Here is a 27322-nt window from a genome sequence, read left to right on the forward strand (position 1 = left end):
AACAGTGCAATAACTAATAAGCTAACATAGAATATAAAACAGAATTATTGCCCTGGCTGGTTTGGCTCAGGGGATAGAGCATTGGACTACAGACTAGGCAGTGGTTCTCAACCTTCTGGCCCTTTAAATACAGTTCCTCATGTTGTGACCCAACCATAAAATTATTTTCGTTGCTACTTCATAACTGTAATGTTGCTACTATTAAATATCTGATATGCAGGATGGTCTTAGGCGACCCCTGTGAAAGGGTCGTTCGACTGCCAAAGGGGTCACGACCCACAGATTGAGAACCACTGGACTAGAGTGCCCCAGTTTTGATTCCAGTCAAGGGCACATGCTCGGGTTGCGGGCTCAATCCCCAGTGGGGGTGTGCAGGAGGCAGCCAATCAATGATTCTCTCTCATCATTGATGTTTCTATCTCTCTCTCCCTCTCCCTTCCTCTCTGAAATCAATAAAAATATATTTAAAACAAACAAAAACAGAATTATTAAAAAATTAATCTGAAAACAGAAAAAAGAAAATCAAAGAACAGGAGACAAGCAGAAAACAAATAGCAACATGATAGATTTAAACATACCGTAAAATCACTTTAAATAGTCTATATATCCTAATTAAAAGACAAACATATATGTTTTATATATAATATTTATGTATATTTAACACTTTTATATATATACAAATTTATATGTAAAATCTGTATATTCTTGTCTGTCTCCTCTAATAGACTAAAAGCTCCTTGAAGGAGATAATGTATTATATTCCTCTGCATCGTCATAACCATCACATAAAAGGTTCTCACTAAAGAGGGAGGGAGGATAGGAAGTCAGTCTATTGACTCCCAATTCTTATCTTTCTTCTTTAGAAAATATAATTCACATTATTTGTACATTCAACTACAGCCTCCTTAATAAGGTATAACCATAAAAATCCAGATATGCTTCTAGATAAAACACTTCTAATTAACCCAGCATAGAATCAATATGTTCTTTTTTCTGTATTTAATAATTTTCCCTTAATAAACAGTGATTTATAAAGAAGTCAGCAATGGCATTTCTGTCTGCATACCTGAGCCACACAGGTGCTAACATCCCAATAAAACAAGCAAAGAGGAATTTGCTGGCCCAGGCAGCCAGCACACAAGTGATCCACAGAAACAAGACAGTGACTCCCTAGACAGCTACAACCGGCACAGTAACACAGACGCTGGGCTAGAGAAGGACTTCACGACCTACTTTCCCTTTGGCAATCCCAATTTTATGCTTCTGCTTTCAGGGATTAAATTAGAATGCTTAAAGCATAGTATTATAACAACAATTCTTGAGGGCTTTCACCTTGTTTAGTAAGGGCTTCTCGGAGAGCAGGAGTTATCATAGCTCTTTCACTGGCTTCATTCTTCACTGTGTTCCTGAACAAACCAGTTTTCTCTTCCTGCTGCTCCTTTTCTCTCTGTATTAAAATAAAAAGAGTGAAAGCCAGAAATGGTAATGCACAATGAAAATAACAGCACAACAATCATGAACAGGTAGCATGAATAAAAAGATTCATCATGAACCATGGCCCCACAACCCTGTTCTCATGAAAGTGATCACATTTCCAGTCAGACAATAATCTAAAGACAAGCCAGTCTTTTTTTTTTAAGTAGCTACATACACCCACAAAACATAAATCAATAATCATGTATCTACATGTCAAATATTTTAGCACACTGAGTACAAACCGCTACATAATTTCAGCCAGTTATTTCTCTGAGTTTCAATTTCTTCACCCGAAAAAGGTGGAAAGTAGTATCTATGGAGCAGGAATGGATTGAAGATTAAGAAATAAAATCACCTGGCACGATGCCTGACACATAACAGAGTTCAATAAATTACAGCTACTGCAGGTTACTGAATCTGCAAACCCCAAATACAAGTCAAAAAGAACTCTGGGCTTCCCAGACAACCATCTGCTCAGAAACCAAGTTACTCCATGACCTCCGCCTGATGCCCCAGTAGCTCCTTTAGAACAGCCGTCGCCAACCGGTGGTTGGCAGACCACTGGTGGTCCGTGAGGTCCGAAAGGTTGGCAAACACTGCTTTACTGCTTTCCCATGAGGAAAATTTGTCTTCACTGACAGGAAGAAATCTGAAGGATAAAACTGATTGTGTTTCCTTTTGACTCTGACCACTAGAAAATTCCACAGCATATCGCTGATTACTGTATAAGGTCTTGCAGTGTCTGTAAGTGGTTTCATATTACAAGATGACCCTCATTCAGTTTTTTCATAGGCTTTTCCTCTCTTTTTAAATCTTAGTATATATACACTTACATTTTTTTAAGTTATCGTAATGTCTTTTTGAAAGATGGTAAAGAACAAATTAATATTTTCAGACAATACACAAAGTCTGTGCTACACTTTAAAGGAAACACATCAGATTTTAATAAAAGCTGCAGAAATTCAAAATAATTCCCTTTGACAGCAGCCCTACCACCAAGCCCTAGACTGCCCATTTCTAATGTCCAGCCCCCAGTGACTCAGTGAGCAGAACTCACAGTAGTACCCTTTCCACCTGAAAATGAAAACACCTCACAGATGACAAGATGTCTGAGATCTGCATCAAACTAATACAGAAGAGAGGACAGTCCATGTTTGAAGCTGGGCAACAGGTGATAGTGATTCAGTCTCTCATTCTGTCTACTTTTGTGAATGTCCAATGTTCTCTATTTATAAAATGTAAAACAGGTTAATTTTTTTTTAATAGAGAAAGGCAAACCGATGAAATCCAGAGTTAATTTCTCTGCCTTCTCTGTTACTTCAGGGACTTACTCTGAAGTAGGAACTCAGTGAAAAAGTGCTTTAAATCAAATGTACCAAATGAGAAACAAACCCAGTTAGTTCTATCTGTCCTAAAAGTCAGCATTCCAAACTACTAAATATAATCTAAATGCAAAGTTAAGAAAAAATTTGCTTATTAGTAGAGTTCTCAACTGCATATTTTCAGATAGAATTGAAAAAACTTACAAATATCATTTGTTCTTATCTATTATAAAAATAATCAGTTTGACACAGGGCATTTTTGATAAATTTAAAGGATCCGGTTATTTTAAGGTATTTATTTTTAAGAAAAGTCCTTTGGCTTTATAAAAGTCTATTTCAAACCTAAAAATCAAAGTGAACTGAAAAGGAAGACTTGCAGTAGAGCTAAAGGAAACAACCTTGACCTTAGTCACATTTACATGTCTGAAATAATTCTACAGCAGTTACTGTAAGTCGCTACTAATGATGCAAGAATTGAAAGGTGGCAGTATTTACTCTTGAAAGCCACTGTCACCACAACACATCACTCAGCTTATTTACTTACCACAAAGGCCACATAAACCCAAACTTGGAGCCAGCCCATGACACTCGCCTCTGACCACTGTGCTCTGAACTCTACAAACACCCTCTTGTGGTTAAAAACATAAACAACAAACTTCTGACCATTATGTAATGAATATAATGTACTCTTCAAAGAATGCCAGTGGAACATCATCCATGCCCCATCACTAGAAAAATTATCTATTATAAAATGTGAGTGTAACTACTCCAGATTCAATACTTTAGACACAAAGTTTATATGGAAAGAGATCAGAGGCAATTATTAAGAGGCTTGAGCATTAAGGACAAACAACATTTATCATTCTTGGCCTCTACGGCAGTTTGGGCCTATCTTCCATATGTAACAGCAACTTCATTTCTAAAATGAAATACAATGGTTCATAATATCCCCAAAGGAAATGCAAAGCACCATTCAAATTCTAATTATAATCTCCTAGCTGCAGACATGGATCACTGTTTGCCTAGAATATAACAACTATGGAGGACCTATGTATTTTTATTTTTTTACTAGAACCCCGGTGCACGGATTTGTGCATGGGTGGGGTCCCTCGGCCTTACCAGCAATCAGGGCCGACTGGGGGTGCTGGGGGAGGAGGGAGCGGCTGGCAGGGGGGAGGGAACGCAGGAGGTTGGCCAGCCAGCCCCCCACATCGAGGCCGGCTAAGGGGAGGGACCATGGGAGGTTGGCCTGAGCAGCAAGCTAAACAGTGGCTGATTCCTGGAGGAATCGGGCTCCCTCCTCCCTCCTGTCTGGGTCTGGGGTGCAGGTGAACCAGATTCAGGGCTGTCAGTGCCCCAGCAGCAAGCTAACCAACGGCCAATTCAGTGAGGAATCGGGCTCCCTACTCCCTCCTGTCTGGGTCCTGGGTGTGGGTGAACCAGATTCAAGGCTGTCAGTGCGAATCATAGCTGCTGACCGGTTGTCTGGTCATTCCAGTCGTTCTGGTCATAATGGTCGCTTAGGCTTTTATATATATAGATAGCTGTTACATAGCCTAAACAAAAATAAATGAAGATCCCAGAATTGGTCAACCTTTTTTTCCTCCCTCTCATGTATACCACATTTAACACGGTTTTAATTCCCAACATACTGGTTCTCCTATCTGCAATGACACCACTGTTGCCCAAAGCCTTGATTTCTTCTATGAGACAACTGCAACAGCCAAACTAAATAGTCTGCCTGTCTCCAACCTCTACTTCTACCTTTCTCCAAATCTCAAACCTATAACACTTGCCTTGAAAGAAAAATTCCTCTCCAAGCTACTGTTTCCCAACATGCAAAAAGAAAACCCAATTATACACTAACTTCCTAGGCACTTGGGAAAATGATCCTATATAATAAAAGGCTAACATGCAAATAGACCAAACGGCAGAACAATCGAACAACCAGTCGCTATGACATGCACTGACCACTAGGGGGCACAAACAAAACATGGTGGGCGTCAGCAGGAGGTGGCAGAGCGCAGAACATGGTGGGCATCAGCCGCGGTGGGATGGTGGAGCAGGTGAGCAGGGACACCAAACCAAGGTGGGGTGCTGGTCGCTGTCATCAGGGCAAGCCTCTGGTGGTTACTAAAAATTCTTTGCTCCTGCGTGTCGCAGTCCCCCCCAGCACTTGCACCTGCTGCCAGTGCCAGCCCCGCTCGCACCCGCTGCTGGCGCCAGAGCCAACGCTCGAACCCACTGCCCGTGCCCAGCACCAGCCCTACTTGCACCCACTGCTGGCGCCAGCCCCAATTGCTCTGCACCATCAGCGGGTGCAAGCGGGGCCGGCGCCATCAGTGCGTGGGAGCAGTGGCAGCAGGAGCAGGGCTGCCGGCAGACAGGGGACCAGGGGCCACAGTGGGAGGGGCCAGGTAGGGGTGTGGAGGATGGGCCAAGACCCATCCCTGTGCCCACTGCAGCTTCACGGCCCACAGTTCTTTTCAAGGTGCACGAATCTGTGCACTGGACCCCTAGTTATATATAAGTGGGAAGTTCTTTCAAAACAGAATAGACTATATCAGGGGGTGGGCAACCTTTTTGTGAGTGAATGCCAAAACCAGCAAAATCTCTGACTCAAAGTTCTTCTGCGTGCCAACCCTAATTTTTTGAGAACATGTTACGCCTACTTGCTATCTCTTAAGGTGTACGTATGTGAAGAACCTTGAAGAAATAATAAAATTCATTCGAGTGACAAAAACACAGTATAAGATGATGAAAAATACATTTATTTTTTAATGTATACATGTACACTGATAGTCCGACAGAAAACTTTATGACTCCATTTGATATTATCAGTGGGACTTTTGCTGCTGCATCACTGATGACAGAGATTTTACATCAGGTTTATATTTCGTGACCTTCAGAGATATGCACGAGCTACTACTTTCATCCGTCCTATTACGAGACTTAACAAAATTCATCACTGAGAACAAAGATTCACAAGCATATGTGTATGAAACCAAAACACTGGTCGGATCTAGGAAGGCAGGGAGAGTTAAGGCAGAGGCATAGAAATTGCTCTTCCCCTCTCTCGTCAATCCATGTCTATGGTCTTTAAGATAACTTGTTATGTAAAATTATTTATTTATCTAAGATGCACCTACACTGAATTTATCTGAAAAATAAAAAAGTCGATATTAAGAAAAAAATTGTAAATGCAAGATTATAAGAGAGGGTTTCGCATGCCAGCAAAAGTTACTGGCGTGCCATGTTTGGCACGCGTGCCAGGGGTTGCCCACCCCTGGACTATATGAATCATATATAACAAAGAGAGCCAAGAGTGGTCCTAAATTTTTTTTTTAAGACATTATACAATATTACCTAACTCATTTTTACATCATCATCCCAAACAACACAGTACCACCCCAAAATTGCCTAGGATTTAAAAAAAAAAAGGCAATAAGTGATTTGTTAAAGATCTTAAGATAAAATGCCACCTAGTTGTGATACTGTTGTAATTAACTAGCTATTAATAACAGAAAAGGAGCAAAGGGAAGGCCAGACATTATAGGCATGTTCCCTGGAAAACACTGGGGAAGGGAACCACATACAGAAGACACTTGCTTGTCAATCACACCTGGGGACAGAGCTGGAATGGGCATGGCTACTGCAAGTGCTCAGAAATTTGGGATATATAATCCCCTGAACAAAGAAACTCACTCTCCTACTCTCTTGGTTCATCGTGGCACACTTGGCTCATGGCTCATGCTTGGCTCCCTAGCTTGGCTCCACATCTCCCATGTGGTCCACGACCATGTGGACCCCCACACACAATGGTCTAATAGGTTGCAACTAACCTATATTGGACCTAGCTGCAACCTGGACCAGAAACTCTTACCACTGGCTCTAATTTTAGTCCTACTGAAACCCCAGCTACACTTCTTCTATGACTGGACTAAGAGAAATGGGCCTTTGGAAATCCAGGAATGTAATTGCACAGAAATAAAGCTTTCTGCCATACCTCATCCTCCAATGGAGGCCTCTGGAAATGCTCATGCCAGCGGTGCCCCACGAACCTCACCCTCACTAGCAACGATAGAAGACAAGGCACATTTTTCTCCGATTACAGTTGGACAATGCCAAACTGGTGTTTTGCAACAAAAAATCTTTTTATTACCAAAGCACACATTTCTTCTGTGGGGATAGGGAAGTGTTTCTGATTACTTGTTTAAATCTGTTTCTTTTTATTGATCCTTGTTTACTATCAGGTGATCCCCTTCCTTACCAATTCACACAGAAGATGTTGGATACAGAATCCCCAGGTCATTTTTCTATAGTCAGCCTGTCTAGGCCTGGAGCCACAGTAGCACAGGGTAAACATTCAGTAGATAGTGGCCAAATGAAGGAATAAATGCCTCAAAACTACCAGACAGCTATTTCTAGCTCTAGAAAAACAGAGCTCACTTCTTTTAGTAACTCATTCTAGATCTCACAACTTTCAATATTAAAGTCTTCTTCAGGTGTAATTAAAACTCCATCTGCTGCAATTTAACCCCATTTCTGAAGGTTCTTATTTGTCTAATAAACAAATCCCCTATATACCACTCACTGGTCAGAGCTCAGTTTTTAAATGACCAGTTTTCAACAGGACTCAAAGCTTTTTGTGTATACTAGATTTTAAGGATGCTGTGTGAACTTTTTGCAAAGCAACTTGACCAGGCGTGTCAAGAGCTATAAAATGGTTTTCCTCTGACCCAATGGTTCTATTTTGGACAGCCTGACTTAAGGATTTTACTATTAAGACTGCCTGCACAGGCCATGGCTGAGTAGGCTGATTTAACCCCTAGAGTGCCGGGGAGCGCGATTGCGCTCCTTCTGTCTTTCGCCAAAAGTGCCAGAAGCGCTATGGCGCTCCTCCTGCAGTGTCACTATTAGACGCTAGTAGTTCACTCTTTATTGACAGATGGCACCTAAGTGCAGATTACTTATGATGCCGAAGGTTTGTAGTTCTAAAATTGACCACTGGCATTTATCTGCCTAATTTTTTATAGGTACTACGATTTTATGAAGTTTACTCAGATTTTGTAGCCCTAAAGCTTTGAAATGGCGTCCAGTTCTAAGTCTGCTTTTATTGGTGATGATGATATTGCTAAATATGTCAATTCTTGCTGTGAAGATGATGATTTTGTGGAATGTATTCAAAGTCAACATTAATTTTATTTTAACATTATATGTTTTATTCAATTTTTTCTACTAGCATTTTATAATACAATCAGCAAACAATATACGTCAAAGATGAAAACAAATGTAGTAAAGGTTTCCTTAAGTTTTTGAATATGTAACTTCATTTACTTGCGATTCATAATTTTTTTCCTAAACTGCTGTAAAATCAGCAAAAATGCCTTGGCAATTTTAGCATAGTTCCTAAGATATTGGTTGGCACTCAAAGGGTTAAAGGCAGTGTCCTGGAGTTGAAGGGATGTCACCTTTTGTTTCTGTGTGAGTTAAACGCTGGAAACCTTAAAAATAATTATGAAAGAACTAGCTTCATGCTATTCCACTGCAGTCTTATGCAACTTTATAATCAGAACTGGAAACACTGAAATCCTTTTGTAAATGCAAATGTTTCTCTGGTGAGTAATTACCAAGCATTCACCATTTATTTCCAATACTAATGATACTGATATCACTGCCTGTCTGCTTAACCAGAACATGCTGTGGGGAGCGTTTAACAGTATTTACTTACTGCAGAAAAAAAATAGCAATCCCCTTTACATTTACAAATCATAGCATGAAAGAAAAAATAAACAACCTAAGAATTATCAGGCTCTTGCTGACTCACTGTTCTCTACCCAAATTCTTCTAACTTCCCTTCTGGGAACTACTACTCCCCTGGAGAGGCAGCCACGAGGCATGATGCAGAGATGAGTCTAGGCTGGATTCCCACCACTTACCAGCCAGCCATCTGACTTTGAACAAATGCCATAGTTCTCCAAGCCTGCTTCTTACCCTGTGAAATGGTAAAGAGGATGATAATAGTACAGGTATCAGGGTCATTTTGAGGACTGAATGAGATAACCCAATGTGTACTCTGATTTCTCCTAATACTCTGAACCTACACACTGGAACTCCCTCTCTCTCCACAACTCAACACACTCATCCTATCCAATCAAATGGACACACTGTTTCCCACGGCCTTTAGGATAAAGCTCACATGCCCCTGACAGAGCATGACAGGCCTCCAGAATCCTGCCCTTGCCTTACTTCTCTATTTCACCTCTCCACACATCCCCATCCCCACTCAACTCTACACATACAAAACTATTTAGTTCCCCAAAACATGCTATGCTCCCTAAGCACACCATCCCCTCGCATCTATCTTCCTAACTTTCCAATGTTTCAAACTCTAGCTCTCTTGTTCTTGAACATCACTCCCACCCTTCAAATTCCTTTCAGCCTAGAATTAGTCTTCACTTTACTACCAAGGGAAGAAGGTAGAACATCATGGTGGAATACTAGTTGAACTTAACCTAGCCCATTTGAAGGCATCTTCTTATAACAATAACTAGAGGCCTAGTGCACAAAATTTATGCACGAATAGGGTACCTAGGCCTGGCCAGCAATCAGAGCCGACCAGGGCCTTATGGCTGCCAGCTAGGGCCTTCCTTCATTCTGTGCCACCCCCTGGTGGTCAGTGCACGTCATAGTGAGCGATCTAACTCCTGGTCTCCTGGTCAAACACCTGAGGGGACACTTTGCATATTAACCATATATATATATATATACATGCACATACACACACACACACACACACACACACACACATATATACATACACTAGAGGCCCGGTGCACGAAATTCGTGCACTGGGAGGTGGGGTTCCCTCAGCCCAGCCTTCCCCTCAGTCCGGGAGCCCTCAGTGGATGTCCTACTGATGGCCACAGTCTGGCAGCAGAGGCTCAGAGCAGGCATCCCGTGTGTGTGTGTGTGTGTGTGTGTGTGTGTGTGTGTGTGTCTGCTGGGGGCCTGCTCCCAGCCACATGGTGGAGGCTTGGAGCAGGTGCCCTCTCTGTTGATCTCTCAGGCTCCTGGCCTCCACTGCATGTTGTACTCTCCCTTGAGCTGTGGCCAGGGTGGGGCCGCCCTTTCCTGCTCTGAGATCACAGCAGCGACCCAGGGGCAGGCGCACACAGGGGCTGGCTGCAGGCCACCCTTACCTGCTGTTGGATCGCCGCGGCGACCCAGGGGCAGGCGCACACGGGGGCTGGCTGCAAGCCGCCCTTGCCTGCTTGTGGGATTGTCGCAGCTTCTCCAATCACCGGCTGGAGGGCGGGCAAAGGCAGCCCGGTTCTCCAATCCAGGGCCGGGGGGCAGGGCAGGCGCACACGGGGGCTGGCTGCAGGCCGCCCTTGCCTGCTCTGGAATCACGGCTTTTGCCCTGCCTCCCGGCTCTTGCCTGCCGCCTGGGTTTCCAATCACCGTCCTTCCCCTTTTGCCTCCCATCATTGTGCCTACATATGCAAATTAACCGCCATCTTTGTTGGCAGTTAATTTGCATATCGCCCTGATTAGCCGATGGGAAGCGTAGCGAAGATACGGTCAATTACCCTTTTTGTCTTTTATTAGATTAGACTAGAGACCCGGTGCACAAAACTCATGCATGGGGATGTCCCCTCAGCCTAGCCTGCACCCTCTCCAATCCGGGACCACTTGGAGGATGTCCAACTGCCGACAGTCGGACATCCCTCTCACAATCCTGCACCCCAGGCTTCTAATTGCTCACCTGCCTGCCTGGTCGCCCCTAACTATCCCCTCCCCCGCCCCCGCTGGCCTGATTGCCCCTCACTGCTTCTGCGTGCCAGCCTGATCGCCCCACGCAGCCTGCTGTTTAGTCATTTGGTCGTCCCTCACTAACTCCCCTGCCAGCCTGGTCGCCCCACGCAGCCTGCCTGTTCAGTCATTTAGTTGTCCCTCACTAACCCCCTACTGGCCTGGTCATAGGCAGCCATTTTATGAGGGTGTGAGGGTCAATTTGCATATTACCTCTTTATTATATAGGATACTAGAGGCTCGATACACGAAAATTCGTGCAAGAGTAGGCATTCCTTCCCCAACTGCCAACACCGGCTTTCCTCCAGCACCCAGGACCCAGGCTTCCCTCCTCCAGCCAGCTGCAGGCAACTGGGACCCGGGCTTCCCTCCCTCTAGCCAGCCACAGGCACCTGAGGCCCCGGGTGGCTTCGCCCAGGCCCCAGCTTTGTCAGGAAGGACGTCTGGAATGATGTCTGGAAGATGTCTGGTCTATCCGACCTAATTAACATATTACCCTTTTATTAGTATGGATAGTAGAAGATCGTTAATAGCTATCAAGTACATACTGTGTGGCAGGCAAAAGAATAAAGGCTTTAGATGGATGAACTTATTTACTCTTGTAGACACTGAGAAGGGCTCCTGGTGGCTAACTGGGCTCAAAGTTAAAAAGCAGAGCCTAGCAGCAGGGCCTCTCACACAAGCCACGCTTCAGCAGTGAGAAGCCTGCACTAAGTTGCCTGCCTTCCACACTGAACTGCCTGCCTGCACTGTGTTCCTGCAGTGTGAGCCAACCTTTATAAAGGAGTTTCTGGAATCATATTTCAACCAATAGACTAAGATTTTCACCATCCAATCAGAGCTGCCCAGCTATATCTCATTAACATCTTCACCAACCAATCAGAAAAATCCATTCTGACCAATCAGAACACTGTTTTGTGAACCAATTAAACAGTGAGGATTTGGAGTCCTCATTTGCATGAGGACAAACCAAGCAGAGACCAGGAGCAGAGACTTCTCTATACATAAGTCAGTTCCTCTCTGATTCTGGTAGCACACTTTCCCTTTCCCCCCAAGACTAAAGACGGTGTTTCCCCACTGGAGCAGAAACACCAAAGACATCTTACAGGACCAGAGAGGGGCAGACCAAGGCAGAGCAGAGTGGGCTAGAGGAGAGCTATCAGAGAAAGGCCTCACCTAAGGGCCACCTCACAGCTGTGCTGTTCCATAGCTAATGCTGTTCATAATTGAGTTGTATCATGACTGACCTGTTTGCACTGAATAAAGTTTCCTTCACTACACTCCAAATTGGGGATTCCTGTTGGTGTTGAATTGGTGCCAAAGACCATTGGTGAACAATCTTCATAAAAACTTGAGAAGGCAGTTGCCATTATTATCTCCCACTTTAGAGATGAGAAAAGTGAAGCACAGAGAATGAAATAATTTGCCAACAGACACACAAGCTGAGACAGTGTAACCCCATTAAAGTTAGTATTATTCAAAAAGAGGTCTTATAATAGGAGTACTTTGGCCCTAGAGCTTTAAGTACTAGAGCTTCCTCTATGGCAGTGGTTCTCAACCTTCCTAATGCTGTGACCCTTTAATAAAGTTCCTCATGTTGTGGTGACCCCCAATTTCATTGTTACAAATTGAACATAATTAAAGCATAGTGATCAATCACAAAAACAATATGTAATTATATATGTGTTTTCCGATGGTCTTAGGCAACCCCTGTGAAAGGGTCATTTGACCCCCAAAGGGGTCGCGACCCACAGGTTGAGAACCGCTGCTCTATAGTAACAACTCAGGAAATTTAGTGTAATATATAACGATGATCTGGCTAAAAGAGCTCAGTAATATGTGTGAACGAACCCCAAAGGAAGCAGTAATAACATCCATCACTGAATTTAGTATACTACATCTAATATATAATGAAAACACAAGACATATTTGGAAACTCTGCCATAACCAAACAATAATGTAAAACAAAAACTCGTGGCTTATCTTCAAATCATAATGAAGTTGGAAAAAATACATATATTTTATCCAAGATCTAATGGTTTTATAAGAGATTTTTTTTAGTCACCTGAAATGTCATAAACCAGCTTCTTTTTAATCTATACTAATGAAAGGGTAATATGCTAATTAGATGAGGAGACATTCCGGACAAAGCCATGGTGGCGAGGCTGAGGCAGAGGCAATTAGGGGCCTTCAGGACAGGAGGGGAGGGCAATTGGGGGCGATCAGGCAGGCAGGCAGGCAGGTGAGTGGTTAGGAGCCAGCAGTTCCAGATTGCAAGAGGGCAGTTGGACATCTCCTGAGGGTTCCCAGATTGGAGAGGGTGCAGGCCAGGCTGAGGGACACACACCTCTGACCCATGCACGAATTTCGTGCACCAGGCCACTAGTATATTTTTATTGATTTCAGAGAGGAAGGGAGAGAGATAAAAATATCAATGATGACAGAGAATCACTGATCGGCCTCCTGCATGCCCCACACAGGGAAGCCCACAACCTGGGTGCGTGCCCTCACCAGGAATCAAACCCATGATCTCCTGGTTCATAGGTCAAAGTGCAATGACTGAGCCATGCCGGCCGGGCTAACCCAACTTCTTAAAGTTCACAAAGTTCAAAATCATTTCATTTCAAACAATAGTTTACATGACTATCCAAATTTTTCTTTAGTACTTTTCTTCAGTGCCCTCTAATGGACATAAGATAAATAAGCAAAGAAAAAATGAACCCACATATTATTTCAAACTCTTAATGTATACTTGAAATTTGCTGAGATTAGATATTAAGTGTTCTCAAGACACACACAAACAAGGTAACTATGTGAGGTAATGGATGTATTAATTTGATAGTGACAATCATTTCACAATGTATACATATATCAAATCATCACATTATAATCTTATCAAAAATCATGCTGTACAACCTAAATATGTACATATTTTATTTGTCAATTATGCCTCAATAGAGTTGGGGGGGAAATTATTCCAAATTCTTCCTTCACTACAAATAAAGCTTTAAATATCTTTTCTAAATCCAGAAATCTATCTCTATCAGTTATCTCATGCACTGAAATCTATTCTATCTTAAGACAGTTTTACCACTGAAAATTACTGAGTTTTTTAATCAAGGGCCATAATATTATACATTTGTTTTGATCTAATATATCAACTTTGGAAAAATATAACCTAAGAAAATATTAATATATTTTTAAAAGTAAAAATGGTCTAGACCCATGCTAGTTATTACAGCAGAAAACCTGAAACAGACTAACTAATCTACTCTAGAAAAACATATACTAGTAAGCCAAGTTAAAATGTGTAAGCAAACTTACTGCTCATTCTAACATCTGTCAGGCTTTTAGAGATTTGACGCATTTTCACATTAATGATATGGATACACCTTATGTTTCAAACTGTACAACAATATTGTATTTTATGGATATACCATGCTTTTTTCAGTCAATATCAGACAGTTGTTTGGTATATATGCTGTGAAGCATAACCTTGTGAAGATGCTGTTTTGCATTTGTGAAGATTTATCTTCAAGGCAAATTCATACACTGGATCATGGGTAAATGTGTGTAAATTTGGTCAAGACTGCCAGAGGGCACTCCATACATGTTATATGATTCTGGACCCCCTTTGGCAAGGTGTGAGTGACTATTTCCCCAGAGCCTCACCAATTGTGTATGCTGCCCAATTTTTGAATTTTTGTTATTTTGCAAGGTGAGAAATGTAGGTCACTGCAGTTTAAATTTGAGCACTTTTTCATATGTTTTTAAGTCCATTTGTACAGCTTTTTCTGAGACTTACCTATTCATGTTTTTGCCATTTTTTCTATTAGGTTTAGGTCTTTTTTTTAATTGAAATATTTTCCCTCATTTTTTCATTTGTCTTTTGATTTTGTTTATAGCCATATAAATCTTTATTAAAAAATCACTGGTAAATTCAATCTTTTATAGTTTCTGGATTTTGAATATTGAAAACCTTTCTCTAAATTAAAAAATAGAGCATCTAATTCTACTATTTATATATTTTTTCAACATTTAGATCTCTGACCCAATTAGAGTCAAATACCTGTACGTGATGTATGTATAAGTACAGAGCCAGTTTCATCTTTTCACAACTAGTATCTAGTTGTCAACATCATTTATTTTAAAAGTATATTTCACACTAGGGAAAAGAGATGCCACCTTTATCATATAAGCAATTTCTGTATATACCTGGGTCTATTCCTAGAATTTTACTCTTCCCTTGGTCTGTCTGTCTCACCAGGAGCTAGTACCAGATGTCTTGTAGTAAGATGCAATATCTGATAGATCTGGCCTTTCTCATTACTACTTTTCCCACAAGGTTTTCCTAGCTATTCTTGCATGTTTATTTTTCCACATGAATCAACCAGTCTATCTCCAGAAAAAAATTTTTTGAAATTTTTAATGAATTGCATCATACCTATGTATGTATTAACTTAAAAGAACTGACATCTTTGCAGTACTGAGTCATCATACCCAAAAACAAGATGTCTTTCCATTTGTTTAGGGCACTGCCATAATTTTCAGAAATGTTTTAAAGTTTTCCTCACATAGATTTAGGGTATTTTTTTTAATCTATTTCTATGTAGTCATTTATTTTTTATGTGGTCTTTCCTTCCATGACAAGTTCTAACTGGTTATTGTTTGGAAATACAAAAACTTTTTACTTTTTACCTATGATATCCTGCTACCTTAGTAAATCTCTTCATTTGAGTTTGTATTAATTTTATGATTGGTTTTCTTGGATTTTTCCATAGTTTTACTTATTTTGTTTCTAACACACGCACTTGATACATTTTTAGTTTAGAATATTTTTATTTCCCAAAACTCACACATAAATTGAGATTTTATATTTTTATATAATTGTATATTTTATGTAATTTCAATTTTAGATCACTGGAATCTGCCCAAAATCCTACATTCTCGCATGCGTTTAGTCACTGAGACAATGACAATTCACACTAACATTTCCTAGATTCTTCGGGCCTCCACCCACACTGATCTCAACACCTGCAGACTGAGCTGCCATCATTCCTAAGCTCAACATGCTCAGTCCGCAAAACAGGAAAGCAACTTTACACAAGAGCTCTACCTGAAATCCTAACACTAATCAATCTTACCATGAAGTCATCCTGTCACCTTCAGCTACCCAATGAATGAAATCCCCCCTACCATCTAGCCTTTCCTCAGTTCTTGTCCTAAAAGTCTTCTGCCTATCCTACTACGAACTCATTTTCACAGGGCCAAGAGGGAAGACTTTCACGGAGTTCATGTAAAAGTAGCAAAAAAGTATAAAACTCTCAAGACAGGAGGCAAATAAATAAAACTGTCCAATTATGAGCTCAGGTGGACTATACAGCAATACAGAATGCTAGATATTAATCCACTGGAGGATCCCAGTTCATTATTTCCCAAAATTACAGTACCTTTTCTTTCTTGACATGATTCATAATGTTGCCGAGGTCCTCAACATCAACCACAGAAGTTAGACTCTGGTGGTCCTCAGTACCAGACTCTTCCTCACTGGAACTCTCAAAGGGCTCCTCCTCCTGGAACATCAATGCTTTAGAAATATATTGCTCAAACTAGCAAACCATCTACTATCTCCTCCCAAATTCTGAGGTCACTGGATGGATATCAAATATTTTTGGCTAGAGGTCAGCAAACTATGACCCACAGGCCAAATCCAGCCAGCCTCCAGTCAAATCTGAAGGTGCCCATCATTTACATAGTAACTATGGATACTTTCTTGATATAACAGCAGAACTAATAGTTGCAAAAGAAACTACATGGCCCACAAATACTTGTACATGAATGTCATAGCAGCATTATTCCCAATAGCCAAAAAGAAGAAATAATCAAAATGTCCATCAACAGATAAATGGATCAATAAAATGTGATATATCCATACAATGAAATATTATTCAGCCATTAAAAAGAAATGATGTACTGATCCATGTATAATATGGATGAATCTCCAAAACATTACATAAAGTAAAAGAAGCAAGACAAAAAGAGGTCATATATTATATTACTCCATTTGTATAAAATATCCAGAATAAGTAAGTCCATAGAGACAGAAAGCAAATTAGAGGTTGTCAGGGCTAGGGGAAAGTGGGAGAAGAGTGCACGCTTCATGGTTTGCTTCTGAAATAATGAGAAGGTATTGAAACTTGATATAGGTAGTGGTTGCACAAAATTGTGAATGTACTAAATACCACTGGATTATAGACTTTAAAATGATAATTTTGTTATGTGAATTTTACCTCAGTACTTTAAAAAATTTTTAATATATTCAAAGCGAATTATAGGGGAAAATAAGCAAAAAGACTGGCTAGAAAAAGAGAACAGAAAAATGAAACAGCAGCTGAAAGACAGAACAAAGGAAAGATTTGTTGTTTACTTCTCTTTGTTTAAACATAGATGATTCCAGAGCATGTTTATATATTTACTAGAGGCCCGGTGCACGAAAATTCATGCACTGGGGGGAGTGGGGGTCCCCTCAGCCTGGCCTGCCCCCTCTCACAGTCTGGGAGCTCTCAGGGAATATCCTACTGAGACTTAGGCCTGCTCCCCTCTGGCCTCTCTCTGCAGGAGGCGATCGGCCAATCAGGGGAAGGCGCCACCCCCATCACCCCACTGCTGCTGCCACTGCCGGCTGCCGGCCCTCCTCAGCCCTCGTAGCCTCTGCAGCTTTGTCCAGAAGGACTCTGGAAGACGTCTGGTCTATCCAGTCTAATTAGCATATTACCCTTTTATTAGTATAGATGGGAACGATCTAGTAGAGAGGAAAAGATAAACAATTCAGGAGAGAGAAATGCAATGAACAAAGGAACCAAAGTCCTTGATTCCAGAGCATGCACAGAAAGTGGTCTTTGAAAAACCCAGATACTTGTCTTCTGGGACAGAAAAGATGGTGAAAATTTGTAGGTGGGGCAGGGGCTCTAAGAGAATTCTTCTCTAATGGCTCCATCTGAGAGCTAGAGGAAGGGGTAACGAGAAAGAGGTATTAAACAGTCATCTTGGAGAGTGAGAAAGGGAACTTACAAGAGAATGCAGGAGACTGTTGGGAAGTTCTTAAATCATACTTGAATCTGTGGTCATGAATCTGTGGTCAAACAGCAAGCAGCAGGCAATGGAGAAGGCACACAGCAGGTTTCACATGGCTTGGAGTTCAGCCAATTGTGTTGTAAAATGGAGTGGAAGGCAAGGCAACTGAAGATGTTTATAAAATAAGTATAAAATCTAAATTGGGTAAGGACAGAAGTGAAATAAGCATGCTTCACTATCCAGTGAAAAATGTATAGGATCAAAAGAATTTTAAAGTAGGAGCACCGGAAAGAGGTTAGAGTTTGGGTCACAAGAACATGTAATTTCAGAGGTGACCACGGGAGTGAGAGGCCACAGTCAGTGAGAGGCCACGAATAGGCCAGGTTGTTAGAGAAATCATCAACATGCATGACTAGCCACTAAGAATAATGATAGGAACAGTGTGGAGAGTAAGACAATGAGTGTCAGAATGTGAAGTTGTTACTGAATGACACAAGTGACAGGTGGCCAATGCACAACAGCTGTGAGACAGCCTGAAGACATGGCCTTCAGTGAACTTGGGGTATCTGAAGAAAGAGAAATGTTTAGAATGTAAGGGATGAAAGAGATGAATCTAGCATGACTTACAGCCTTTAAGTTAGAGCGACTAATAGTCATTAAATAAGAGCAGTCAGGAGGAATATGTGGTTTGATGATAAAAAACATAAGAGCTCAGGCCAGGACATATTTAATTTCTCAGGGCCTCTGTTTCCTAGCCTGCAAATTGTGGTAGAAATCTATTTGACTCCAGCAATGCAACCATTACAGAAGAGATACCAGAAAGCATCCAGCACAACACTCTGTAAGACCACACTCTCTAAAACACCCCCACACAGGTTTCAGACCTTCCTTCCAACCAGTAGCCAAATAAATAGTTTCTCAGGGCAGAGGTGAGGTTTAGCATCTCCAAACACAGGAGGAAAGCAGAGAGACATGGACACACAGGCTACACACCTCAGGGTCTCTCTGATGCAATCCATCCTGAGTATGAGATCCTAGCTCCATTTCCTCTGAGCTACGCTGATTAGATTCACATTTGCCTTTCTTGCAACTGCCATCACAGGATTTCCTCTCTCCTTTACAAAGCACCTGGAGCTGGGAGATGAACTTGGTCTTCCAAGCTCTGAAGTCGGCTTCAATGCTGCCATGTTTGCTTTTAACGACATTGCCGTCACCCTCCCCTCGAGTCATCACGCGATGAGCACCGAGCATCCAGAGCCACTTATCAACATTCTTGCCAACCTGCAAGAAAAATGGATGAGCTAAAAACACAATATAAATCAGCCTGCAGTACCTGTGGGACCCCTGCTGCTGCTGGGAAGAGAGGGAACTGCTTAGCCAAAAGGCTCCGGGCCCTCTGTCCCCAGCCACAACCCACAAGGGCACTAGGGCTGCAGTTGATACATTATAAGATTCTGCAAAAGGTTTTTTGTTTTTTTAACAAAGGGACAAATCTCTTTAGTAAACTAAGAGTTAATGCCTTAAAAATAATTGAAAACCACTATTCTAAATAATGTCAGAATAAAATATCTAATTAGCAAAACAAATTTGTTCCAAAATGTAACAAAGTCTATGGGGCAAAAGCCCATTTAACAACAACGTGCACATGGAGTCCATTTAGCAAGACTCATAATTTCATAAACTGAGAAATTTATTGTATTGCAATATGAAGCAATGAGGCTGAGGAACAGGGGCTATCAAGCACAGCTAAGAGTTTAAAAGCTTAACAGACTTCCTCAGTGGCAAGGCAGTAAACAAAATATTTACATATCTGAATTGTATCATTCTTTGTCTAATTCCTTTGAAAATATGGAGTAAATATACATCTTGATGTAATAATTCCATCCACAAGGTCCTTCCTGGGGACAGAAGGCTGAACTCAAAGCCTACGAATCCAGGCCCCTAAGACACTAGATAATAAGAGGTATATTCATTTATTTTATTCAGTAAAAATGTATGCAATAAAAATTTACTGAGCCTATACACCAAGATTGGATACATATGTGCAGCAATTCCCAGATATAAAGAATAACACAATAAGTTTACTAAGTACCAAAGTTTGTGGATTTCACATGCACATACATATGTGTATGTATGTGTTAAACTTTTTTAATAAAGAGAATTTATCCTTATAATTCAACATAGATATCTACCTTGTACCTACCTTATTGAAGTGGCTCGCATAGGCAGAATTTCCCAGGCCAAACACCGCATATCTCATTCCCTTCAGGTAAGTTTTGCCAAATCGAAAATCATTGGATGCTTCCTCTAACCATTTGCAGAACCACTCTGCACTCTCAGTGGGTCGGCCATCAGTATATGTAGCAACCAGAAAGGCACAAACATTTTTACTAGTAACCTAACCAAGAAAGTAATTATTTCAGAAAAACATTCAAGAAGAAAAACTTCTTTTAAGTGTTGACATTCTTATCATACTAATTTCTGAGGACAAAGGGTGCTTTCATAAACAATCCTTTTCAAAGGTGAAGGAAAACACAGCAAGGACACCTTGTACAGGGGAGAAAACCCAGTTCTTTGCCAATATACCTCCTGCTGCCCTTCATCATTTACTCCATTCCATTTCTTAGACTCTCAGTTCCAACCATATCCAATTTGTCATATTGGAAACAAACTATAAGTCAGTCAGAAAAATACACTTAGATCTTCCATTCCATTTCTTAGACTCTCAGTTCCAATCATATCCAATTTGTCATATTGGAAACAAACTATAAGTCAGTCAGAAAAATACACTTAGATCTCTAAAAAATTATCTGAAAAATTAAAGCAATAAAACTTTTTAAACATAAACTTGGCACCATCATCTACATAGGGAAACAAAATACATGCTAGTCAAAGTATTTCATCTGCTTGAATGTCTCTTTTAACAGTTCCAAGTCATAAAGTTACAAGTAACCCCTTACAATTATTACGTATCAAATTTGCTAATAATTTTTCACATATAATTTAGCACAGATTTGAGCTCACTCATTTGCACTGCAGTGTTTTCGGGGGGGTGGGGAGGGGGACAATGGAAAATTACCATTACACGTTTACACACTAAGAAGGGGCTGGCAACCTATAGCCTACAGGCCCAATCCAACTTGCTACCTGTTTTTGTCAATAAAGTTTTACTGGAACCCAGCCATACTCATTCGTTTACATATTGTCTATGGCTGACTTGTGCCTCAAAGGCAGACCTGTAGCTGCATGGCCCACAAAGCTGAAGATGTTTGCTATCTAGCTCTCTAGAGAAAAAGTCTGTCCACCCCTGCTGTAAGTGCTCCTCTGACTCTAGCTGCTTCAGAATCGTCTTGGGCACCTGTTAACACAGTCCCCGCAGCCAGACTCTGGGTCAGCAGGACTGGGCTAGGACCTGAGGATGTGCATTTCTAACATGTCCCCAGGCTGATACTGCTGGTTCAACGGCCACATTTTGAGAACAACTACTATAGGGCAAACTTCCCTAACTGGGTAGGACTGGAGGAGAGAGAGGGGCATTTCTCAGATGAAGAAATTAAACTCTCATAGACATTAAGTAATGTAGGAAGGTACACAACTAGATGAAGAAATTAAACTCTCATAAACATTAAGTAATGTAGGAAGGTACACAACTAGTAAGAGGTTTCTCTAACTCTAAAGCCCATACTTCTTCTGCTACCCAAGTGGCTCCTGGCCTTTCAGGAGGCTTACACATGGCTCCCATGCATGGCACAGTGCCAGCAATAACAAGCCTCCTTGATTATGAGCAGGAGGGCATTGGGAACTTCAAACCACCCAGCTCCACCTTTACCCCCGCCCCAGGAGAGTCTAACACACCAGAGGGACAGGCTCCACGTCACTTCAGAATCAGCACATGACACCACACATTCAACACCTCTGACTCACACCAAAAGCTCAACCAACTGAAATCTCTTAGAATGAAAATTAGATTGATTCTGAAGATTCTATTTATCTCAGAACACAGGTCAATTAAATATGATTGACTGAGGAAAAAATAAAACAATTACCAACCTCTTCTACTAGATTATCATCTGGATCATATTCTTTCAGATTAATAACTGCCACAGGCAGATATAGGGAGGTAACAGCTTCAGCAAGAATTGTTGCAAATTCCTAATAGGGGAAAAAGAAATCAGTCTTCAGTAAGCTAAATAAACAAAATGCTGTCTTCATTTACCCCTGTTGGCAAGGGAATGAGGCAAATCTCATGAAAAACTTTTCCAGTGACTGACATTTGTCATCAAAAACACAAATACTGCCTGGCTGGTGTGCCTCAGTGGTTGGGCATGGACCTATAAACTATGAGGTCACGGTTCGATTCCCAGTCAGGGCACATGCCTGGGTTGTGGGCTCAATCCCCAGTGTGGGGCATGCAAGAGTCGGCCAATCAATGATTTTCTCTCATCAGTGACGTTTCTATTTCTCTCTCCCTTTCTCTTCCTCTTTCTGAAATCAATAAAAATATACTTTTTTTTTTTCATCTAACCCTTTACAGAAAAAGTTTGCCAAACTCTAGTAGAATTTAAAGCTCTAGTAACAAGATCCCTTAGACAGCAAAGTGAGTGCGGAGAGAGAAAGACAGTCTCAAGGGCTATGTACCCTGAGACACTCCTATCTTTACAGGTCAAGGAGATGGGGAGAAATCAGCAAATAGTGAGGGAGACCAGCCCCAGCAAAGTAGGAGGAGAACCTAGAGAACAATGTCCTGAAAGTTGAAGGAAGAAAGTACTTCAAGAAGAAAGAAGTGGTCAAGCAGCTAATAGGTCAAGTAAGATGAAAACTGAGAATTAATTAGCAAAATGGAAATCACAGGAAGCACGTTGGGGCACGCAAGCCTAACTGAAGTGGTTCAAGAAAAACAGGAGCAGAGAAATTGGAGATCACAAACACAACACCTCCAAGGAGCTTTACTAAAAAAAAAGAGGTGATAATTAGAGGGAGATGTGGGGCCAATTCTCAGAGCATCCAGTAAGAATTTACAATTATAGAAAACAAATCTGTTCACAGAGTAACACAGAAAATCCACACCAACTACCCCATCATTCTGTTCTAAATATGAACAGAAACTATGGATCACCAAGAACATGATGAGAACAAGAAGCAAGAAAGAGAAATTCCAGCAGCAGAAAAACTGAGAAAGCAGGTAACTAAAGAAACAGAAAACAGAATTCATTAAACTATATTGCTAAATTATGAATAAAATGTTATAAAAATTGAGCAAAATAGCATTTTTTAATTAATATATAATAGCTGACATAAAACATTCAAAAAAGATTTGGAATTAAAATCTAAGAACCCAGAATGAAAAGAAAAAGTTACAAAAAAGTATGAAAGGAAAGGTCTGAGACATAGAAGGCCATCCAAAAGCTCCAACATCCAACTAATAGCAGTTAGACCTGCAAAAACGGAAGGGAAAAAAATTACCCAAGAAATATTAGCAGAACTAATGCAAACAAATCCTCAAAACTAAAGAGCCCTCCAAAAAAACTAAAGACCCCAAGAGTCCAGCACAATGGCTAAGAAAAGATCCAACTTAAACATCCTCTCATTTAAGATCTGATCCTAAAAGCTTCCAGAAACAAAAAAATCAAGTCAACTTCAAAATGTCATCAGCAACGCTGCTTGCTAGAGGACAATGAAGTGATGCCTTCAAAGTTGTAAAGAAAAAATTCTGACACAGTCTTCTATACCCAGCGAAATATGAATCAATCAAATGTGAAAGCAGAATAAAGAAAATTGAGGTGGCACAGCTTTAAGGAGAGCCAACTAACCCATACCGACTATGATGTGGACAACAATATTAACTGAGATTTGAGGAATGTTTGTGTGAACTAATATAAGGAATTAATAACTTTTATCTAAAATTGAAAACTCTAGAAACATAGCACAAGAAGGTTAAAGAAATAACCATCAGAGGAACTAAAATAGAAATAGTTAAAAGAGATTCCCTGGAGAGCACTTTTCATTATGAACTCTCCGTATGCCTGGAACTGTTACTATCTGCAAGGATTAATTTGATCTTTAAAATTTTTATTTTTTTAATTTTTTTTCCATTGGCTTTAGAGAGGAAGGTAGAGAGAAGGAGGGAGGGAGGGCTATCAAACCTGGGTATGTGCCCTGACCGAGAACCAAACCGGTGAACTTTCAGTGCACAGGATGATGCTCAACCAATTGAGCCATACCAGCCAGAGCAATCTTAAAAATGTTTTTAAACATTCATAAGATCTTTTCCGAGTAACATAAAAGGACTTTGTTTTGGTTGTTCAGATGCTTTTTTGTATGTGTTTCAGTTTCCCACTTCTGTTGCTTAAAGCTGAACTTAATAAAAAGTGACTAGTACGATGTGGAGCGAAGAACTGTACCTGCACTGGAATACTAAAAAACTAAAAAGTATTATTCTACAAAATACCCACAAGAGGTCAGTAGAACCCTCTTTTGTACATACTATACAAAAATCACTGAAACCGAATTTTTTTAAGCCATTTTCATGTCAGCCTTAGAATCCCTTCCTAGAAAGCACTAAATAGCTGTGACTGACCTTCATAACAAAGAAGAAGGCAGCATCTACAATCAAAGAATGTATCTTTCAGTACCTATCTGCAGCGAATGTACTTTAAACAGTATTCCATGTCTACCATTAATACTTTTTTTTAATCCTCACTCAAATAGTGAGGATATTTCTTCCATTGATTTCTAAAGAGAATGGAAGGGAGGAGGGATGGGGAGAGTCGGAGAGAGAGAGGGAGAGGAACATCAATGTGACAGAGGAATTGGTTGCCTCCCACACGTGCCCCCACCGGAGCAGGGATTGGACCTGCAACCCAGGTACGGGCTCTGGACTGGAATTAAACCTGCAACCCTCCAGTGTTCAGGCTGACGTTATAACCACTGAACCACGCCGACCAGGGCAATCATTAATACTTTTAACACGTTTCAAAATCAAAATACATTTCATTAAATAAATATGTGAAATTCACACTATCTCCTCCTCTATACCAACAGGCATCAATAATGGACTTGCAACTCTCTCCATTCTGCTGAGGTAGAAGCAAGCTTCACAACATAACACCTCATGACAGTGTCCACCAGACACCACCATTCAGCTGGAATTGGGCACAAGAAATAAAACCTACCTACCATCCCAGGAAGGAAAAATGGATGCTGGGAAGGGGAAAAAAGATGAAAGAAGACTGGAAGGCCAATTCAGTTCACTGCTAAAAGACACTTCTCAGGGGTTTTTCTTAAAGATCAGGAAACTCAAGGGAAAGTGACATAGAAAGTTCTAACCTTTGCTGTACCGGTCTGGGAACCATAGAAAATCTTCACTCCAGACACAAAGACTTCCTTCTTGTGAAGAGAGCTATAACCATTTGTCATCAAATCCTGAGCTGCTTTTGGAATGGATTTCTCCTGTGAGTTCTTGTCCTTGAAGATAAACAATCACAAATCTACTTTGAATCTTTTCCCAACTCCAGTAGGAATGAAAATTAGCACAGATACTGACCCATTTCATTATTCTCTTAATCTTCCTGGTTGTACTCCTCAAATACTAACTCCTTGATATAATTAGGTCCTTACAAGGCAGGACCCATATTTCGTTAAGACCATAATGATTCCTATTATAGTATTATATGCATGAAAGTATTATTCAAAGATAAAACTTTCATTCCTAATGTTTTTTAGTGGGAATAAGAGTAGAAACCTTTTTTGATCCTTAATTAGTGGAAAGAAAAGACTACTACCCCTTAAAGATGTGAACCAAATTTGGTTTTTTACAAAAGTTGAATTTTTCATTACAAAATCTTTCTGTACCTTAAGAATGAGACATACACAGCCCATCAAAGAAAAGGTAAATATAATTTAGGTCAAGGTAATTTAGCGTGTAAAAACAGAGAATGAACTTTTTTAGGCATTAAGAAAAATGTCTACAGATTAAACATAGAAGTGATTTAAAGTTCCTTTTAGCTTTTCTGCATTTTTCTGAATGCCTTAGAAAATCTGCACTCTAAATTCTCTATAAAAATCTAATGCCTTAATACTCTCCTATAAAAAATAATTCCACTTACCTGCTTCCTGGTAACAATCTGGAAACAAATCCAAAGACCAATACCAAAGGCAAAGCCCAAATATATGTAATATCTGTTTATCCATAATGATATTAAAGGTGAGAAGTCCCAGGTATCCGAAGAAGGATCTAAATTTAAAATGACACGCAAATGTAATTGTCTTTAAAGCTACATATACAAAAAGGTCCACTCTTATTTTAAATTAAAAAAAAAAACACCTCCATATTCAACAACAAGGCTAAGAACTCTATAGAAAATCAACTCTAGTGAAAATAATACATGCCCTGGCTCATGTGGCTCACTCGGTGGGTTGGAGCGTCGCCCCGTTCACCGAAAGGTGGCCGGTTCCCGTTCAGGGCACACACCCAGGATTCGGTTCCATCCCTGGCCCCGGCAACTGATCGATATTTCTCTCTCACATCGATGTCTGTCTGTCTGTCTATCTTTCGTCCCCCCTTCCTCCCTCTAAAATAAAAGGTAAATATATAAAGTAATAATACATTATGTGGCAACGTGATAAAATTGTAACCCTATTACACACACATACACACACACAACCTTTATTTGGATATACCATTTGGGAGCAAAAGAAGGGAACAGAGTCAAAACACTTTATGGGAATTAGGAGTAGATTTCGCGTTGTTATGCTAGCTCCACAAGAAAAGTTTTTTAAAGTACTAAAACTACTCCCTTTTTTCTAAGTTTATTTTTAAAGACCCATGGCCCCTTGTAAAGGGTTCTTAAATGTTAACTGACCTCACACTCCATTTGAAGGGAGAAATGGGTGGGCCTGGGCTCCAATGTTAAACCTGGGATCAATTCAAAAGGCGACGCCTGAACTGTTCACAGGTGCCGCTCCGCCCTGGAGAGATCCTCCACACGCGTGGGCAAGGGGAGGGGTGGCAGCTGTCTCTGCCCTTTACTAGAGGTTAGATTTTAGAAGCAAAAGGGAAAAGCCAAGTCAAAAGCAGATGATCCTCCCGTGCCCCCCGCGATAGCCGTGCTGAACGCGCAGCCACCTCTGCAGGGTCCCGGGAACGCCGCTCCGCCGGGACAGGGTCTCGGTAAAACGGTTTCTCCCTCCCGCCTCGCGATCGCGTCCACCGGGGCCCTTACCCATCCTCCTCAGAGCCCGGGCTCTGCGGCCCGAAAGGAGACGAGGAGCGCGGACCTGGAAAACCGGGCGCCTCGTCTCGGTACTGGGGGGGGCGGTCAGAACCACCTCGCAGCGTTAGTCGTGTAACCTGAGAGCACGGAGCTGGGGGAAGCCATGCCACTCGCAGGCTCGTCGGGATTGGCTCGGAGGGAAGAGGCGGGCCCAGGGGAAGCACCTCCTGCAGCTCGGGGCGAGGAAGCCGGAGCTTTGCTGGTCCTGCTCGGATTGGCTGCGATGGGGAAGGGGCGGGCCTAAACGGAAGCCCCGCCCAGGGCCCCAGAGAGCTTGGACCCTCCGAGTTGGGTCAGAGGAGGAAAACTCTGGTTCGTCAAAACCCGAGTGGAATTGGGAAAAGAGAAGTGGGGTGGAGGGTC

At 41.2% G+C, this 27322-nt stretch overlaps 1 protein-coding gene across 1 annotated transcript in view; it reads right to left on the bottom strand.

The window, feature by feature from the left end:
- The window catches only part of LOC308518213 (S-adenosyl-L-methionine-dependent tRNA 4-demethylwyosine synthase TYW1-like), a 126764-nt gene extending 99671 nt beyond the window's left edge, over window positions 1-27093 (bottom strand). Inside the window, exons 1-8 of the mRNA XM_081089820.1 lie at window positions 26909-27093; window positions 25793-25920; window positions 25014-25151; window positions 21738-21839; window positions 19891-20085; window positions 18681-18968; window positions 16064-16186; window positions 1333-1447 (exon numbers count right to left, since the gene is read on the bottom strand). Of these exons, the coding sequence (XP_080945946.1) occupies window positions 1333-1447; window positions 16064-16186; window positions 18681-18968; window positions 19891-20085; window positions 21738-21839; window positions 25014-25151; window positions 25793-25920; window positions 26909-26912 (1093 nt within the window). The 5' untranslated portion in view covers window positions 26913-27093. The remainder of the gene's footprint in view (window positions 1-1332; window positions 1448-16063; window positions 16187-18680; window positions 18969-19890; window positions 20086-21737; window positions 21840-25013; window positions 25152-25792; window positions 25921-26908) is intronic.
- Window positions 27094-27322: the final 229 nt, after the last annotated feature.

This window comes from Myotis nattereri (assembly GCF_964212035.1).
Source record: "Myotis nattereri genome assembly, chromosome: 4".
NCBI lineage: Eukaryota > Metazoa > Chordata > Mammalia > Chiroptera > Vespertilionidae > Myotis > Myotis nattereri.